A 17,883-nucleotide genomic window follows, 5' to 3' on the forward strand; every position below is an offset into this window, starting at 1 on the left:
AACTACAAATAAATGCAGAGGCACACTTTTAAATGCACCAAGTTTTAAATAAACACGTGCAGAGTTGTTGAGAAACATACAGAAGATGATGTACTTAAAATAGTAATATCTGTTTACAATATCAAGCTGCTGCATGGTGGAAAACTTGCTTTCTGTAATGTGTCCCCAAGACACAATGTAACGTTAAAATGTATCCTGTGGTAGGTCTACTTTCTAATTACTAGAAGTAAGCATACAAGGTATATAATTAGTTATGGCACTGGGACATGCATACATGTTTCAACACACACAAAGAGCTCTGAACAAAGTTCTTGGCAGAATATGACAGAAGCCTTAAATTGAAGGTTCCAAGACAGGGTACATACTGTGTTATAAGAAAAATACTACCTTAAAAAATTATCACACCAAAACATTTTTAATGGTATTAGTATATTCTGTTTAAAATGCCCTTTTAAAGATCAGAGTGAGACAATATTGCCCTACAGCATGAACATAGGCTATATTACGAAGTGTGGGGGAAAACCTTTGAATGTATTTTTTTCTTTTGGTGAAAGGATGTCATTTTCCACTAAAGAATGCATTATGACAAAACATTTATAAATCAAGGGAAACTTCTTATGACTCAGGCCATACAATCTTAAATCTTGGATGAAACACCAAATTCTATCAATTCTAAGAATAAATTATACAAGTACTACTTTCCTTGGCATTGGGGAAAAAAAAGAACTTTAATGTCAAAGACATAGCTTCAAAATACCCCAAACCTATATCCCTAACAAGGCCCGTTAAGAATAAATTCACCACTGGTAAACTTGAACAATTAGATAAGGTATTTAATTTCTAAATAACTGAATTAAAAAAAAATTTGAAAAACAACCAGACCAAGAGCCAGAGTAGAGATGTCCATAAAGCAGGGGAAGGCAAAATACGGCTCACAAGCCAGATCCGGCCCCCCAATGGATTGTATCTAGCCCACAGGTAAGTGGCTGCACACTCATGAGATACAGCCTGTGGGTGCTGGTGGCTCCAGCTGCTGCATGGTGCTGGGTAGGCAGGGCTGTTTCTGCTTGGTGCTGACATGGTAGTGTCAGCTGTGGACTCAGGCAAATGCCCCAATCCCCACGCAGAACCTAACTGCCATGTCCACAGCTGATGCCAGTGCCTGCCCAGGGCTGCTTTCTGTGTGACAGGTAGGTTCTAGCCTAAGCCATGGATACAGCTAGCATGTTCTGGCTCAGGGTGGGGATCAGGGCTTGCTGCAGCTCTGGGGCAGGGGGGTGAGGGCTTGCTGTAGTTCTAGGCCAGGGGGAATTAGGGCTTGCTGCAGCTCCAGCAATCAGGACTTGCTGACCCAGCCTGCAACAGCTCACCAAAATTCTCTCCAGCCAAAATAATTGCCCACCCCTGCCATAAAGTCTAGACATGTACGGTTTCATTTTACAGAAAGAGGAAGACTTCAATCCATCCAGTTAGTTTGAATAAGCCCATCTGGGTGCCTGAAAAAGTCTTCTTCGTCTACATTCTTCCTAGTACAAAAAAACTTTAATATTATTTTTGGATGTGGAAGTCTTTATAGATTGCACTGTCTAATGACTTCTGCAGTCTATCTTGACTCTCGCCTGCCACGTCTTGTTTAATTCTGATGTTATTAGTTGGGAAGTGTTATTGCCACATTAAGACACTGGCAATCTAGCTAGGTTTTGCTTTATACTACGTCACAGTCTCTCTGGTGGCTCTCTCTCTACCGACACCCAAGATCTTACATTATTAATTGAGTCCAAGTCACATATGGGTTGAACAAATCTCATTATTTTTATACCTGCAACTGTTTCACAGGTAGATAGATTGTGGCTATTTTAAACTGGGGGTTTTTTTATTGTTCCTTTTTAAACATTTTTCATAGAACCTTGCCTTACGTATTATACAACCATGTACATTTAAATACTGATCTATTTCTTATTTATTTATATATATGTAATCTTTTTCACTGGCAGGCAATTCTACTTTCAGGTTCTTTAATTCTTCTTCATTGAGGTCTTGCTTCCCTAAACTCTTCAGGATACTCTCTCCTTTTCTTTTTTTTCTGGGGAGTATGGGAATAACCATAGCTCCGGCTCTCTCTCTTTTCCCACTTCCTAGGACACTGTTAGTCCACATTAATGTCTAGTAAACTACCCCCCCCCAAAAAACAAACAAACTCCACTTATGAGAAATCCAAAGAGCATCATGAATCCTCTCTTCTCACTGTTTCTCTGTCCACACTCTTTTTTTTTCTCCTGGCGTTCCGCAACTGTAATTATTTCTCCAGAGGCTCCCTGCTTACCTCCCCAAGGCACCAAACTGACCCCTCCGATTCCAGGGCCACCACAGTCCTCTCCCAGCTCTCTCCCCGGGGGCCTCTCTTCTGTTCTCTCTCTCCCTTGCCACCACGCCATTCTGCCCCCTCCTTTTTAATCTGCAGGGAACAGCTGTTGTGGAAGCGGCATTCCCCCTGCTTGATCCCTGCCCCGGTTTTTTGTAGCTTTTTTATCCAGTCTTTCTTCACAGTGGACTAGTAAATCTCAAGGCCTCATTTTTACTAATAGTAATCAACTATTACTGTAATAACTCTAATAATGTAGAAGGTTGAACTTTCCCTTACAAAAGAAAACTTCTGACTGCATACATATTTGTTAAGGTAACTCCATGAAAAGCAAACCTTAACCAAAACAGAAAATAGTAACCAATGGGCTTTTCAAGCTTTATGATCTCTGAGACTCTTATACAGAGGAGACTAATTTATACCATCCATGGCTCACTCTGGGCATGGGAAATTTTCACAAAGAAATCTTGTTCATTTTTAACACAGTTCACATACTTAAGAGATCACAAGATAACCAGATAAGTAACCCTAGGTTTACACTACCATTTTGCCAGCATGGCTGTTTTGGTTAGGAGCATGGCGGGAGACAAAATAAAAATCAAATCCTGTACTCACCATAGCTGTGCCTGGTAAACCCACAGCATAGATGTGACTATGTCAACAAAAGATGCCTTTGTCCGCTTACCTAATGTTTAAGAAGGTGGTGTAGCTATGTTCGCAGAATAATTCACTCAGCCAACATAAGTCACATGGCACAGTTACCATCTGAAAACAATCTACTGTATACAAAAACTTGAGGATGACCACATAGTCCCCTCCTCTTGTCCCACCAGACAACTGGAATGTTCAAAGCCCACTTTTTTCCCTAGAAGGTTAGCAAACCTGGGATGTCTCAAACAGTGTTTGCATGTGGAGAAAGGGAATTTCAAAGCCAGCCTTAATGAGGAACACATACCAGCTGCCTCCTCCCTTTCAAGCAGAGGCAGTTGGTCAACACAACACACAGAGATAATCCTGATATTGTCAAGACCCAAATCATTTAGAGCTTCATTAGTTAGTCTTTCTATGGGCATTGGGGCAAATGGAAATTCTAACTAACAGCGTGCATAACCTTCCACTTTCTAAGTGGGTGTGCTCATTTCAATTTAGGAATGGGCTCAACAGACAGCACTGCATAGTTAGAGATACAGCAGCCTTATCTTGTGGTGAAGAAGTTGGATAGCAACATTTGGTCACATCCAAAAAGATTTAGCTAAATACAAATTTAAAAATGCTGTCAACCACACCAAAGATTCATTGCAAATTAAGGACAAACTCCTCACTAGTGACTATCTGCCCGTTCTTTGGTTTCCTCCCCCAAAAACGTTAACTTGACTTTGTCTGGGTAGAACGTCCAACAGCCAGCCCAAGCTAGCTTAGTCTCACAAATACATGTGGACATGACCATTAGAAATTTAATTTTAAATTAAGGTGGTGATGGCCATTTACTGTTGCTTGAAACTAAACTATGCTGTATCCTAGTAAACTGGAATATATCTACTGCTTGCCTACATATGACATTACAAGTGGTGCAGTTACAGACCTAGTTGCAATTTCCAGTAAAAACAAGATCACTGTAGACAAGATAAATGCCAAAATATCCCAAGAGTACCATTCTTTACAAAATTTGAAAGGCACCACCTTGCAAAGTTTAATCAAACATTTCATCACTTCTTCCTGTGTGCAGCTCTGCTTCCCCCCATACCCTTCACAAATCTAATTAAATATAATCATTTAAAAATAATTAGAAGAAATGTACAACAGTAAACTACATGAAAAACATAAGTGACTTTAGAAGACTATTCTAGAAAGAATATGTCTCTGATAACTTGACGTCTTTACTACAGAGCTTCAGTCAACCCTCATTTCATTGGTGTACTTTTCTCATCCTGACACTGCATGTTGCAAAAACTTAGTATTTCCTGTTATTTTATATGTGGTCTCCATTAAAAATACTAATTTTCTCCAGTTTAGAAATAGCAACCTACACTTCTCTAACCTAAAGATAATTAACTAAACCTATACACAGCACAAATGTTAACATAATATAATCCCAGTGCAATTCAATATACATTATCACTGCGCTATAAATACTTCACATAGAAGAGCAGAATGTGCTTTTATACAGGCCAGAAAATGGACACTAATTTTGTTTAATATTCTTGTAGGATGCAAGCTGACATATTAACTTTTTCACATTCTAGCTCCTTGTTTTATATGATATAACTCATTAATGGAAGTTATACTGGATATATACAGGGGACTGGATATTTACATTAATAGTAAAAATGGTTTTTAAAGTAGCAAAGACATTTGTCAATAAACTCAATTAGCCAATATTTAGAAAGTGAAAACACCCATATAGAGGTCATTAATGTTTTGCCAAAGCGGAGACCACAATCCTGGGACCAATGCATTTAAAAACAAGAGTCACCAAGAGTCAATTTCAGTTCCCAGAATTATACAGATGACAGAGGTTTACTTGTTAGCAGATCTCATTGTCATTACTCTGCTATATTTATATAGTACAGGTTTACAATAATAGCCTTGATTTCAAAGATATCTACATGCATTTACTCCTATCATAAGACAAGAAGACATTAAATATTCATCAATGCCAAACACAGTGAACAGTGTGAGAATGCTGAGAAACAGACTTTACAATATAGAGAGCAGATATGAAAGCAAGAAAATTATATTCAGTAAAGAAAGCCAAATGTTCCACCATCACCCTTGCTAGCTTTGGGATAAAAAATTCCCAGGATATCATTCCAAGGTAAGGAAGGGACCAGTTATAATACCGGGCTTCTCTACTGGTCATGAGCTTAGTTTTACAATCACATTTTAAGATATACTTTTTCTTTGCATTCAGTTCAACAATGCAATTTTTGCCAAAAGCACGTTTGAGAGATAAATGTCCACAGCCTCTAAAAACACAAATGCTCACAGAGGGAGATCCTACTGTAACCAAAATTATGATAGAATTTTTGTAAAGATTTGAAGATGCCTTTCCTTTCCTCTTATCTCTTTTCATTCATCACAGAATCACAAATATACATAAAAACATATATTTTAAATTAAAACATCTTTTGTTTTTTTTGTAATGGACAAAACAGAAAGAAAACACATAGCTCACATAATAAACTTTGCCTTACTTGGCTGCAGATTGATGACAGCAATACTAACTAAACCTTAAAGGCAAGTTTACTATGTCTTGGAGATGGATGTGTGCACTACAGTACATTCCCTAAGCATATAGGAGACATTTCAGTCCCCTTTTTTGGTGGTGCCAACTGCAACATCTTAACAGTCTCGTGGTCCAAGCTTTGTGATGCCATCCACTCAGGCAAAAGTTGTAGGACGATTCAGATTCTGAAAAGAGTCTCTGCATTAATACAAGAAGAATACAACTGGTTCATGCAGCACCACAGACGGAAGTCCTCAGAATATATGGCAGTCCTGAAGCCTACTATGAGCCTCTGCCCTGAAACAACTATCCTAGCCTCTGCTCCTGTATCTTGCTATCCCCTACAACCTATTATAACAATCAGTTCAACCCTGCTCTTCTCTTGTGTTGCATGACTGGACTTGACAGATTGCTAACAGGCCTTATGAGCAGCAATTTTTCAATAACCAGTATATGACAACTGGAGACAGTGACGTCCCCTCTTCTGTAGCCTGTATTTTTTATTCAGGTATCTAATTCTCCAACAAGCTATCTATCCAGCACTGGTGATATCCAGGCACTGCAAACCCCAGAGATATGACCTAATTCATATCTCACATTATCCAAAAATTGTAACACCAATGCCAGTGAACACAGAGAAAGCATATGATTACAAAATACCCCAATTCCATACCCAGATAAGTGAGAAAAAAACCCCTCAGGGCAGGAAAGAGGCTGGATTGTTGACAAGTGAACAGACCAGCACTCTTAGACCTCCATGGTGACTGTCCCATAGGTGGTGGTAAGCTGGAATATCACACTACTGGCCATACCCTTCCCCTCCCACCATGGAGACCAATTTTCCCCATGGAAGGCAGACGGGTCTTCACAGCAGTCACTAATTAGAAGTGGGTGATGGTGATGTCACTGCCACCACTCTGGGTCTTACTCTAATACACTAGACCATAGTGAATTGGGAGGCCACCTTCTCACTTCTTTCTCCTTCTACCATCCCTCCCTTAGTCCCCCCAGTCATCGTTCAAAGGCTGAGCTACATGAACAAAAGGGAATATATGGCTTTTTAGATGCAATCAGCATTTGAGAAAGATCCTTCTTTCAGCAGAAATACAAATAAAAATGCCTATGAAAATACTTTTAAATATACAAGGCCAAGTTCAAAGGTAGAACATACATAATGTGCTACAACTCACATGCAGTTAAGAGGGAAGTACGGGAACATCAATGATTCTAAGCCAGTCTAACTTACTAAATGCAAAAAGAAAGGTGCAGGTAAAATCAAGAAGTCTCCTTTAACCCATGTGCCTTGACTCCCTTGTTATTTCCTTTTCCTGCTCCAGTCTTCTCATTGAACATATCAATCCCATCAGTTTAGACTCAAAACTCCTTTAAACACCCCTATTAACCTAAAAACTATTATTCCCCCCAAATTTATAGCAGACAATTATTAGAATACCTGGTTTTACATGGAAGACAAACACTGCTTGGATCATCACTTTTATGACCTCCCCCTGCTCTCACTGACTTAGAGGGCATAAAGCTCAGTGCCAACTCCAAACCAACCAACCAAAAAAAAGCTCTACCACCACACCATACAACTAGAACACAGACAAAGGAACATGGAATATTGCCATTCCTTGTCATGACAGCTAAAAGAAAGCTCTGTAAATTACCACTAGTACTAACACTATTATTTACACAAAATTTCTTTGTGAAAACTAGTGTTTTTGTTTAGAATTTCCAGTATACTTCTTGAAATGCTTAAGTGACATCAACCAGTGAATAAAGCACCACACTATTGAATTTATGTTTGTAAATTACTTGTACATAAAGATGTGGAATAATGATGAATTTTTAAAACACATACAAGGAACATAAGCCTATTCGATTAGTATCAGCAATCTAATAGCCACTTTCAAAGCAAAATGAATAATGAAACTTTTGTCTAATAAAATTGGCAAAGTGCCACACAAAGCCAATGTAGTTAAGGCAATAACAGTCTATCAAAAGAACTACAAAAGTAATTACTTAGACAGCAATAAATATAGACGTGTATTAACATGAATAGAGAGAAAAAGAGAGCTTCCAGGGAAACAAATATTTCCTTTAATTCAACAATGACACTAATCAGGACCTCCAAATTAGTTTATCTTTCATTTATTCCTTAGTTCCTATAACTCAATTTTAAGGTATTTTTATTGAAAAAATCCCCAGGTAAGCAAGAGGAAGGAAAAACTGGTTCATCATGCTAAGCACATCCTTCCAAATGTCGCATGCTACATTTCAACATGAAAAATTATTTGATACCTAACTGGCCCTTTCATCTTTGATTTGGAAACCATGTAGTAACTTATAGATTCATCAAAGCTAATATCACTCTGGTAGCGAAAGGATGTTTAACTTCTTCTTCACCAATCCCTTGGAGTTGAGAATGATTGTCTTCCACGACTGTCTTATCTGTGGATCCCAAGATGGCTGATAAGGCTGATCTGGGATCAACAGACCCTGCTGCAACTTCGGCACATGTTTCTGTACCGGGTGGGTGGCTCTGGATTCTTGATTGGGTCCGTGACATGCTGTTTCTGCTGGTCCTACTTTTCCATCTCCTGCTGTCATTGTAAAGTTTTAAAGTACTGAGATCCATACAGCAGACTCTTCCTCCATTTGGGGTAGTCCTGGGTAATAGTCTCCCATGAGATGATGTTGCATTTAGTCAAGTTAGCTTTGAAGGCATCCTTGAAACACTTTCTCTGCCCTCCTCTTGGGCATATGCCTTGACTGAGCTGGGAGAATAAAATTTGCTTTGGGAGCCTTGAATTGGACATCCATATGATGTGGCCAGCCCAGTAAAGTTGATGTTGGATGCCTCGATGCTTGTGGTCTCTGTTTGCAAGAGGATACTAATGTTGGTGTGTCTATTTTCCCACTAGATTTGAAGGATCTTTCACATGCAGCATTGATGACACTTCTCCAGTGACTCAGGATGTCTCTGATACATTGTCCATGTCTCAGCTCCATACAGCAAGGTGGGGATCAAAACGCCTTGATAAGCCATGAGCTTAGTTTCAGATCTGATGTCATGATCTTTGAATACACATTTCCTCAAGCATCCAAAGGCTGCAATTGCACAGTTGAGGGGATGTTGGATTTCTTTGTCGATGTCAGCCTTTTGTGAGAGATGGCTTCCAAAGTACAGGAAATACTCAACATTCTTTAGAGTCTCACTATGAATCTGAATTACCAGAGCTGGGGACTGCTTGTTAAGAGCTTATTGATGAAGGACTTTAGTCTTCTAAACGTTAAGCATCAGTCCCATTTTCTTGTATACTTTGGTAAAGATGTCAACGATTGCCTGAAGGTCTGCTTCTGAGCAAGCACAGATTGCAGTATCATCAGGGTGTTTTAGAATATGAGTGACATATTTAAAACATAGATGGGCTGCTTAGATTTTGTTCAGCAGTTTCTTTCATGGGATTCCACAGTATCAGTAACATGACTTCTGATTTAACATTGGTATGAGTATAATCAACATGAGGCCCTTAGAGTTTACAAAGAATCTAATGGCATCTATTCAAATATAAATTAACCTTAAAATCTATAGGAATTTTTTAAAACTAAAATACAGTTAACAATTAAAGATTTATTTGGGTGGTATCTTTTATTAGACTAACTGCATGGTTGGAAGAATGTTAGACAAGCTTTTGAACGAAGGGCATTCTTGATAGATATATTTCTGTAAATTTGGCCAGGTACAGACATTACCAGTATAAGTACCGGTCTATACCCATAACAGAACAGATGTTCACCACACAATACCAGTCTATACCTGTAACAGAACAGAAGTTTGGCACACACAGATGGATTTAAAATTGACAAGTGAGATTTGTGCCCCGCAACAAAGGGCAAATGCGTGTTCTGTTCACTACTAATCAAAAATATACTGCTTACAGAAAACCACATAACATAGATTGATTCCACCTCAGGCTTTTTGAATGTCTGTACCTAGCCACTGTGTATCAATCTATCATACTAAGACCAATAACAAAAATTAGTAGACCATGCTCTAGGAGAGGAGTTAAAGAGAGGTTAGGGAAGTTAGTCCATCTGAGTTTTCCATTGTGAAAATTATAAGTTTCTGATCCAATATAGTTTGCTGAGCAAGGTAAGTAGGAAAGGCCTCACAGAAGTTTTGGAGGCAAATGGGTCTGATTCTCCATCAGTTACATTTGAATTCAGTAAAGGAATGTGCATTTAACCCTTGTCTAGCTTAAAGAAGAATCAAGCCCACAAACTGCAAAACATGTCTCTACATATTCCTCTTTAACAAGACACAAATAGAATAAGTTATTAAGATATAGCTAAAGACTCTTGGGCAAACTTATCTCCAATAGGCCCAGAAAAGGTCAGTTAAGTCAATGATGTTGCCACCAGTGAGAAAATTTGACCCTTTGTTTCCCAACACCAGTACTTTTCTACTAATTTGACCACTGAGGTGGCTTCAAAAAATTAATTTGCTGAGTTGATTAATTTAGCAAATTTGAGTCATGCCAAAAAAATGTAGTATAGTATGTCTTGGAAAACTACTTCAAATATATTTCATTGCTAGCAGGTTACAAAAAAAGTCAATACATTTCCCAGTCGCAGAAAACATTTAATTTTTTCCCCTTGTAAATGAAACTTAAATTAACCTAACATGATTGACAAGTACCTCACAGGCAAACCCTAGCAACACTTTAATGCAAGTCCATCTCTTTGGCCTCTTAAGCAAAATTCCTTCACAAACTGTTTGTCTTTGCAATAACTCCTACAAAGCTCATTATTGCCAGCCTTGGTCTATCCCCCATGTTGTGCATTTATCCCCAGGATGCATTATCAACATGTGGCACATGTCCTTGACGTGCACAGAAGAGTTGCACCCCAGGATAGCAGCATGCATGACAATAGTGTTGACTCTTACTCCTTTATGGTTGCTGGGATGTAACCGAGAAATCTAATAACTGTGACAGTAGGCCTTTAGGTTTCTCCTTGCCTTTCCAGACAGTGAAGCTGCACAGACACTAATGAAAGGTTAAATGAATAGGAATAGCTGACAAGAGGTACAATAAAGAAGGGGCTTGGTAATCCACAGACACTGAGCAGAGATCCTCGGCTCAAGCAGAGAAAGGACAGCACATCGTCAAGTCACAATATTTAAAACAGCTTGCTATACACAGAGGCTTTTGTGTCTGGGTACATGTCTGGCTTTGGAAGAAAAAAAGATTCTGAAAAGGAATTTCAGCATGGGGCACTTTGGCATATGTAAGGTCGCAATAAGGGAAAAATGTTTGTGCGTGTTGTTACATCTTTCAACTGAACGTTAAAAAAAGCACTGCCTGAAGACACAAATCACAAGTTTCAAAATAATAAGTTTGACAAATATGATATAGTTGCAACAGTAAGCCAGTAGGATTCAAATGACAGCAGGATGGGTGTTACACATACCCTCAGTTTCATTTAGAAATGATAACGGTTCATAGTCTGTACTCCATACTGTCTACAGCTTTCAACTTTCTGCAACTTTCTTCTTAGCCGAAGAATACTGAAGGACCTACTTTATGTAGTTTTACGGGGCATAACTGCAAATCTAAGCAACTGTAACATGGTGCAAAAAAATAAAGCTAAACTTCCAGACGGTGGATTAGATCAGTGACTTCAAAACATTTTAGCAGTTAAGTCTGTAGAATTTTTTACTTCTTTGCTTGTGATTTATGAATTAGTATGAAAGACAATTTATTTTTCATAATTAAAAAATAATTGCAGTGCTATAGCTATTTTAGAATGCCTGAAGGTTTTAATATTTAATAAATAAGGAGGTTAAGTAAATAGTAGAACACTTTAACACTATGCAAACCTATTTAAACGAGCAAAAAAGAAATATAAAAACAAAACTGTAAGTTGGTAAGTCAATTATAAATCTGATAATGTTATCTGCATTTGTGGAAGCAAAGTACAAATATAAACTCTATAGAGCAAGATACAAACAAATGCATGTGGCGCGCACACACACATACCCTGACTTACCTTAAAAGAGAAAAAAGTAGTTATCTGCCTATGTATCTAGAGTGTAGCATATACATCTTTATAACATGCAGTAAAAAAGGTACTATGAAAATGTTCTAAAACAAGAGATCCTCTTTGAACAACCAAATTAAATTATAGCTGAACTCCTCAGCACACTAGGAGTTCTAATAGGCAACAAATAAAGGCATTTACTAGCTATCAACATAATGAGAGCTACTGTGCAAAAAATAGAGACAAACCTGGTAGTTTATTTCACTGGATTATATCATTTAGTTAAGTGGTAAATAGGTCTGTCTAAAGTAATGCTCATAAAAACTATCATAGAAGTATTAAACAGCAATGATAATCAAGGAGATCTTTACGTGTAAGGACATCAGAATCTAGGTGGAAAGAGACAGACAAAATTTGAGGTTAAACAAAAACATATCACTACATTATGTTAAATCCCATTTTAAAATTAAGTAGGAACTCTACTATATGCCTTCCTATTCTGTTTTCTAAAGCACCAAATCTATTTCAGTTGTGCCCTATACTGAATTGGGGATCTTTTAAAACACATACCTTTTCTCTATGCCTTACTTTTAGTAGTTTTATGTTCAGCACAATCATAGCGTAAACTTGTAGAGGGCAATTTTCTTCTCATGATGATCTTTAACAAAAGTAATTTAACTTTTGTAGCTTAAACCCCAAAAGTACTCCTTCAACAATACCCCATTTTAAAACAATATCAATTTGGGGTTAATTTTGCATTTTGTTTTTTCAATCCAACTGCATTTTAAGTGCAACTGCTTTGATTTAGTTTTTTGGATAGTTAAGACCAACCTGTATGAATCAAATGCAAACCCTATTGATATGAATGTCTACCACTTCTGACATAATAAAGCCCACTCCAAAGCCTAAATGTTAGACTTATGACGATTACTAACATCTTTTCATAGTGATTCAGTTATGGAGAGTATTTTTCCCATATTTTTACCTTAGGCATATCTCATAAAATCTTGAGGCTCCCTCTAGCTCTGTAGAGAGGTGTTTAACTAACTAATGATCCTTTACATTTTCTTTCCAGTTTGAAAAGCGATACAGACAGTGAGAGCAAGAGCAGTATTTCCCTTATGTAATAAGTGTTCTTGTTTTCAATCAGCAATGTTTTCCATTCTACATCTTGCAAGGATGTGAATGATAAATGAGAACATCTGCTGTGAAATATGGAAAGTTAAATATTACTTATTATCGTGCAGCAAACTAAAGAATCCCTTAATCACTTCCAACTTACATTTATTTACAAAATTCTAGCCTGAAACCTTACATTGTTTGACATGTTAGCCGTGTATGTATTCAGCAAAATAGATGTCTTCCATTTTCCCATGATTAAGGGCAATAAAAAATAAAGGACAGACAGACAGGTAATACTATATCCCCCCATTTTAGAACCCAGTTTTCCAACACTGCCTACCTTAATTCAAAAACAGTTTTGTTTGTGTGTACTTATACTCCAGAAAAACAGCAATGCTGGTGGTAATTTGCAAACTATATTTTCACCTACCATAATATTTACACATAACGTGTAATGGCTTTATTGTTTAATCTCCTCTGCATTTCAGTATTGGATACTATGGAATTAAAGTTATTTAGCAGGCTATAAATAATGTAGTTGGCATGTGCAATTGATATTTAACATGTCTTACTATAACTGTAAAAACCTCATTATAGACTAGCAAATCATTTCTAACAAGCAAGTTCAGCTGACAAATACCAAAGCAAACCAGCACAATAAGCCAACGTTTGCTTTTTTAAAAGGACATATTCTTAATACAGTATGCAAAACCATCCAGACAGATTAAAAAGAAGGAAGAAAATGAACTTCCAAGTTACCACCTATTCTGAAGTCTTTTAAAATTAAAAAAACTCAGTTACAACAAGAAAAAGAATAGCTTACTTCCCCCTCCCCCCTTTCTGAGCTAGTGTCCAATTTCTTCTTTTCTGAACAGCTGTATTATCCAACTTAAGTTGCTCTGCTAATTTCAGTCCCACAAGGACTAACTTGGAAGGCAAAAAAATACAAGAAAAGATCAATTTGCTGGGAAAGATCAAATGAGAAAACTGTGGGGACAGCACCAGGTCAGAGTGTAGAGAACTAAGCAGACCTGTTCTTCATTAACTTAAGCTCTCTTGGGACGTCACACACTACCTGTCCATAGGCTTATTGAACTGCCTAACCCTCGTCTCTGTACCATTCTTCTGGGCCCAAGTGAATCATACCCTGCTGCTGACAAGTTAGCAGGGGACTGCGGCTGCAACATGAAAGTACTTTTCTTTCTTGTCTAAATCAGGCAGATTTTTGAAAAGACGACACAGCATTGACTCGTGACATGGCAAGATGAAATGAGAGGTCTGGGCCAGTCTTGGAGCTGTGCAGATAAAAGTAATCAAATGACACTCCTGGAATGCAAATTGGCATTCTTGACTGCAGCAATTGCACAACCATGAAACATCCCTGACAGCAAGCAAGATTAGGACAAAATGTTATGTAAAGCACTGAACTCAAAAACTCACTTGAAAATTCAAACTGTAACACTTACATTTAATACAGCAATAGTCAGCTCTGCTTTTGTCTGTTCCCTTACTGCTTTGTTTTATGTAATCACATATCCCTGTCTATCACACATACCTCAAGTATAAAAATTCAAACACTATGAATAAACAGATACAACTGCTAAACTTGCACCCCTAAAATGTTTTACCATTTAAAAAAAATCAATATACTGAGATGGAGTCCTTGTATTGTTTAAGCATTGCGCACATAAAACAGTTGCATATTCTTAAGTCTTAAAAGCAGCTTGAAACTTTGCTCAGAAGGAATTAGCCGAGAGTTTACATTTCCATTATCCTGCATCTGGATCAGGTGAAATTAACAAACGTATAAGTCAAAAAATACTGAGAGATCTGAATTTTCAATCTGCTGCTCTTTAGGAATTTAAAGCAGAACGTGCATACAACTGGAAGGTTCATTAATGCTGGACAGCTTAAAATGAAACTGCAGCATACTACAGAGCATATATGCCCCATTAAGTTTCAGAATGAAGATTCCTGCAATTGTTTAGGACAAGGAAAGTTCCACATACTTTTACAGGAACTTGGTATTCTTACACAGATCTGCTGATCAGGCTTCTTATTAAATATTACTGTCTGCAATAAACTCAATAATTAATCGGAGTGAGTATTTGCATTTTGAAAGGGTGCCAACAATGCTTACCCATTTTTTAAAGTAATTCCACCATATGGAGAGAAGCAAAAATACAGAAAGGAAGTAGGAGATGTTAGAATGAAAAATAAAAAGCCCTCTCCTGTCTCAAAACATTTCAACAGCTGTTGTGTAGGGTGAACACACAGGTTTCGAAGAGAAATATGTAATAATATTCTGCTGTGACTTCTTACTTAAAAATAGCTTCAAACCATTTTAACTGCCGGCCAGAAAAAAAAGAAAAAAAAAACATGCTCCTCGTCACTTTAATCCTGGGTACACTGGATTATTACATGATGTCTTTTGTGCATCAATTTTACAACAGCTTGACTCTAGGGTAAAAGGGAACCATCATAAATCGCATGCTGCTTTCAAAACCACTTTAATTTCTGTCAGCGTTACTGTAACCACAGTCCTGGGCACATGCTGCTTTTTTTTTCCCCTCCCCCCTTCTTTTTTTTTTTTTTTTATTGTTGCCTGCACTTGACAGTTGCATCTCCTACACAATTGTGGCTTTGATCACTGAAACAAGACATGTCACTTAGGGAAAGAAGGGGAAGATACTAACCCTCCACCTCACTCTTCCTCTCTCACTCACCCACTCACACACAAACGCTAGATATGTGTACTGTATATATAACATATAATATATAATATATAACATATTATATAGACACAGACACTCATTTTACATATAGGGGTGTGTGTTTATATATATGTGTATGTATGTATGTGTATATTTAGTTATAGATACGTATCTGTATCTAGATAAATAGATAAATGGATATTCCATCCACACACAGAGCACAGTACAGCAAATCCCCGAGTAGGGGGTAACAATAACAATGGGTGGTGGAAGCAGACTAAAAGCAAGGGAGTGGTGGAGTAAGAGTTGAAAACACAGCACTTCGGGGGACACGTGTTGGTCCCTGCTCACCAAGCACTCGCTGACCCAAGTAAGTCCACTGTTTCAGGCAGGAAAACTACCGCGATCAAGCCCTGCATGCGCCTGCGAGTGTAGGCAGTCATGCTCCCTAAAACGTGCTCCCTCCGCCAGGATGTAAACTTAGGGTCGCATCATCGTCCAGAGGACAGGACTTCACGGCGAGGAGATGTCGAGACATCTCCGATTGTATCTACTTGTGTGTTTATTTGAAATGTAAGTCTGAGAGCAGGAAGCCAGCTTTGCAACAGCCCCCATCCCAGCCAGCCCAACCTCTGCCCGGCGAAGCCCGCAGAGAGGATTTGGTTTCCCTTTTCCCACTTCAGCGCATCGCCGGCTCCCCTCGGAAGCGCCGCGAGCAGCCGCTGAGGGGAGAGGTGCAAACTGCGAGCACATGCAGGGGCAGGAGGGAAAGAAAGAGCTCCCGGGGCAGGGGGATTTACACTCCTGCCTCCTGGCCTCGGGCGCTGCTTCTCACACGGGCACACTCACGCACAGATACACACATGCACTCACACACATAGACGTACAAACACACAGATACACACACACACTCACACTGACATAAACTCACCACACTCAATCTCCCCACACTCTCAAAAGTTACCTTTACAGTGTGAAAGGGATTACTCGTTCCCAAGCAGAAGGTGGCTTCCAAAAAAAAAAAAAAAAAAGCTCACACCACAGTAGATCTAATTCAATGCCACCCCACCACCACATTTATTATTATTATATTATTATTATTATTATTATTATTATTTCCAGATAGCCCCTCACCTTTGGTGGAGGGGAGGAGGCGGCACAACCAAGTGGCCAGCCCAGCCCCCAAACTCCCAGAAAGTTTAGAACTTGGAAATCGCTTTCAAGCCAAACCCCCCACGACCCCCCCACCCCTTCCTCTCCCCCACTCCAAACAGAGGGGGGCTCTGCCTCCTCCCCGGCTGTTTGCTGGTAGAAAGGCTGAGAAAGAGCTTGCGAGCAGGACTGGGTGGTGTGTGACTGCACGGTGTGTCCATCACCCGGAGAAGGAGAAGAAGAGGCAGGAGCAAAGGAAAAGGAAAGGCTTGCTGGAAACTTCTTACCATCTCTGCATGCTGTTGGTCAAGTGCACCCCCTGGCTCTTGGTCTCCTCTCAGCGGCAGTGCCTGCACCAGCCCCTCGCTTCTGCCTCTGGGATCCTCTCTCTCTCTCTCTCTTTCTCTCTCTTTTCCTCCCTCTCTCCCCTTCCCCCTCTCACGCCTTCAGGTGATCTGAACTCCGGAGCAAAACAAACCCAACACACACAAACGGGCGGGGGGGGGAGAGAGGAGTCTCTCAGGCTCTGCAAAAACTTCAGCCCCTCAAACTTCCAGCCCCAGCTTCAGAGAGGAAGGGAAAGAAAGAGCTGGCCCCGGGGAGCCGGGCTGCGGGGGCGGGACGCAGGTCGGGGCTGCGAGCAGCCTCCACAGGTTGCTTCCTTGCAGGGGGGGTCGGGACGGGAAGGGGGAAGCGACTTGCGAGGGGATGCGAAAGGGCAGCGCGGCTCGCCCGGAGGGAGCCCCGGGCGGCTCTCTCCGGGGCTGGGCAGCGGGGGAGGGGAGCGAGCCGCCAACTTCCCGGTGCGAGCCGGGGGAGCCGAGCCGACAGAGGCCGCCGGAGCGCAGCTGTCAAAGGCAGCGAGCAGCCCCGGCCCGGCCCGGCCCGCCCCCGGCTGCGAGCTGCACGGCGCGGGAGCCCCGGGGAGAGCGGGGAGGGCGAGACGGCCCCGGGGAGCGAGAAGGAGGGCGGGGGAGATTAGGCGAGCTCTCAAGTTTGCGGTCCCTGGTTTCCTGCTCCCACCCCCGGCGCCTGCTGCTGCTGGTGATTGGGCGTCGCAGCCCTGCTGCTTTCTTCTTGGAGGGCTTTTTTTTGTTTGGGGTGTGCGCTTGCAGGGGAAAGACTGCCCTGTGTGTCCGTGCCGGACACCGACCCCCGGGCCGCCGCCAGCCCACGGGCTCCAGCCTGCAGCCCCGCACCGCACACTCCGCGGGAAGACACAGGCGGGGGTATCTCTGCATGTATACAGATAGACAGGC

At 40.2% G+C, this 17,883-nt stretch overlaps 1 protein-coding gene across 9 annotated transcripts in view; it reads right to left on the reverse strand.

The window, feature by feature from the left end:
* BNC2 (basonuclin zinc finger protein 2) overlaps positions 1-17,580 on the reverse strand; it is a 471,942-nt gene extending 454,362 nt beyond the window's left edge. For 5 of the 9 annotated variants that reach the window (XM_090038761.1, XM_090038756.1, XM_090038747.1 and 2 more), the window contains exon 1: positions 16,912-17,580. Coding sequence is in view for 2 of the 9 variants with exons in the window: in XM_090038756.1 (XP_089894882.1) it covers positions 16,912-16,914 (3 nt within the window). In the remaining 7 variants the exon portion in view is untranslated. Of the gene's footprint in view, positions 1-14,898; positions 15,275-16,436; positions 16,455-16,606; positions 16,628-16,911 lie in introns of those variants that run through there. The other 4 variants (XM_090038757.1, XM_090038750.1, XM_090038758.1 and 1 more) reach the window with 4 other exon arrangements.
* Between the last annotated feature and the right edge of the window lie 303 nt (positions 17,581-17,883).

Source organism: Crocodylus siamensis, chromosome 3 (assembly GCF_052110815.1).
Source record: "Crocodylus siamensis isolate JL-2025a chromosome 3, ASM5211081v1, whole genome shotgun sequence".
Taxonomy (NCBI): Eukaryota; Metazoa; Chordata; order Crocodylia; family Crocodylidae; genus Crocodylus; species Crocodylus siamensis.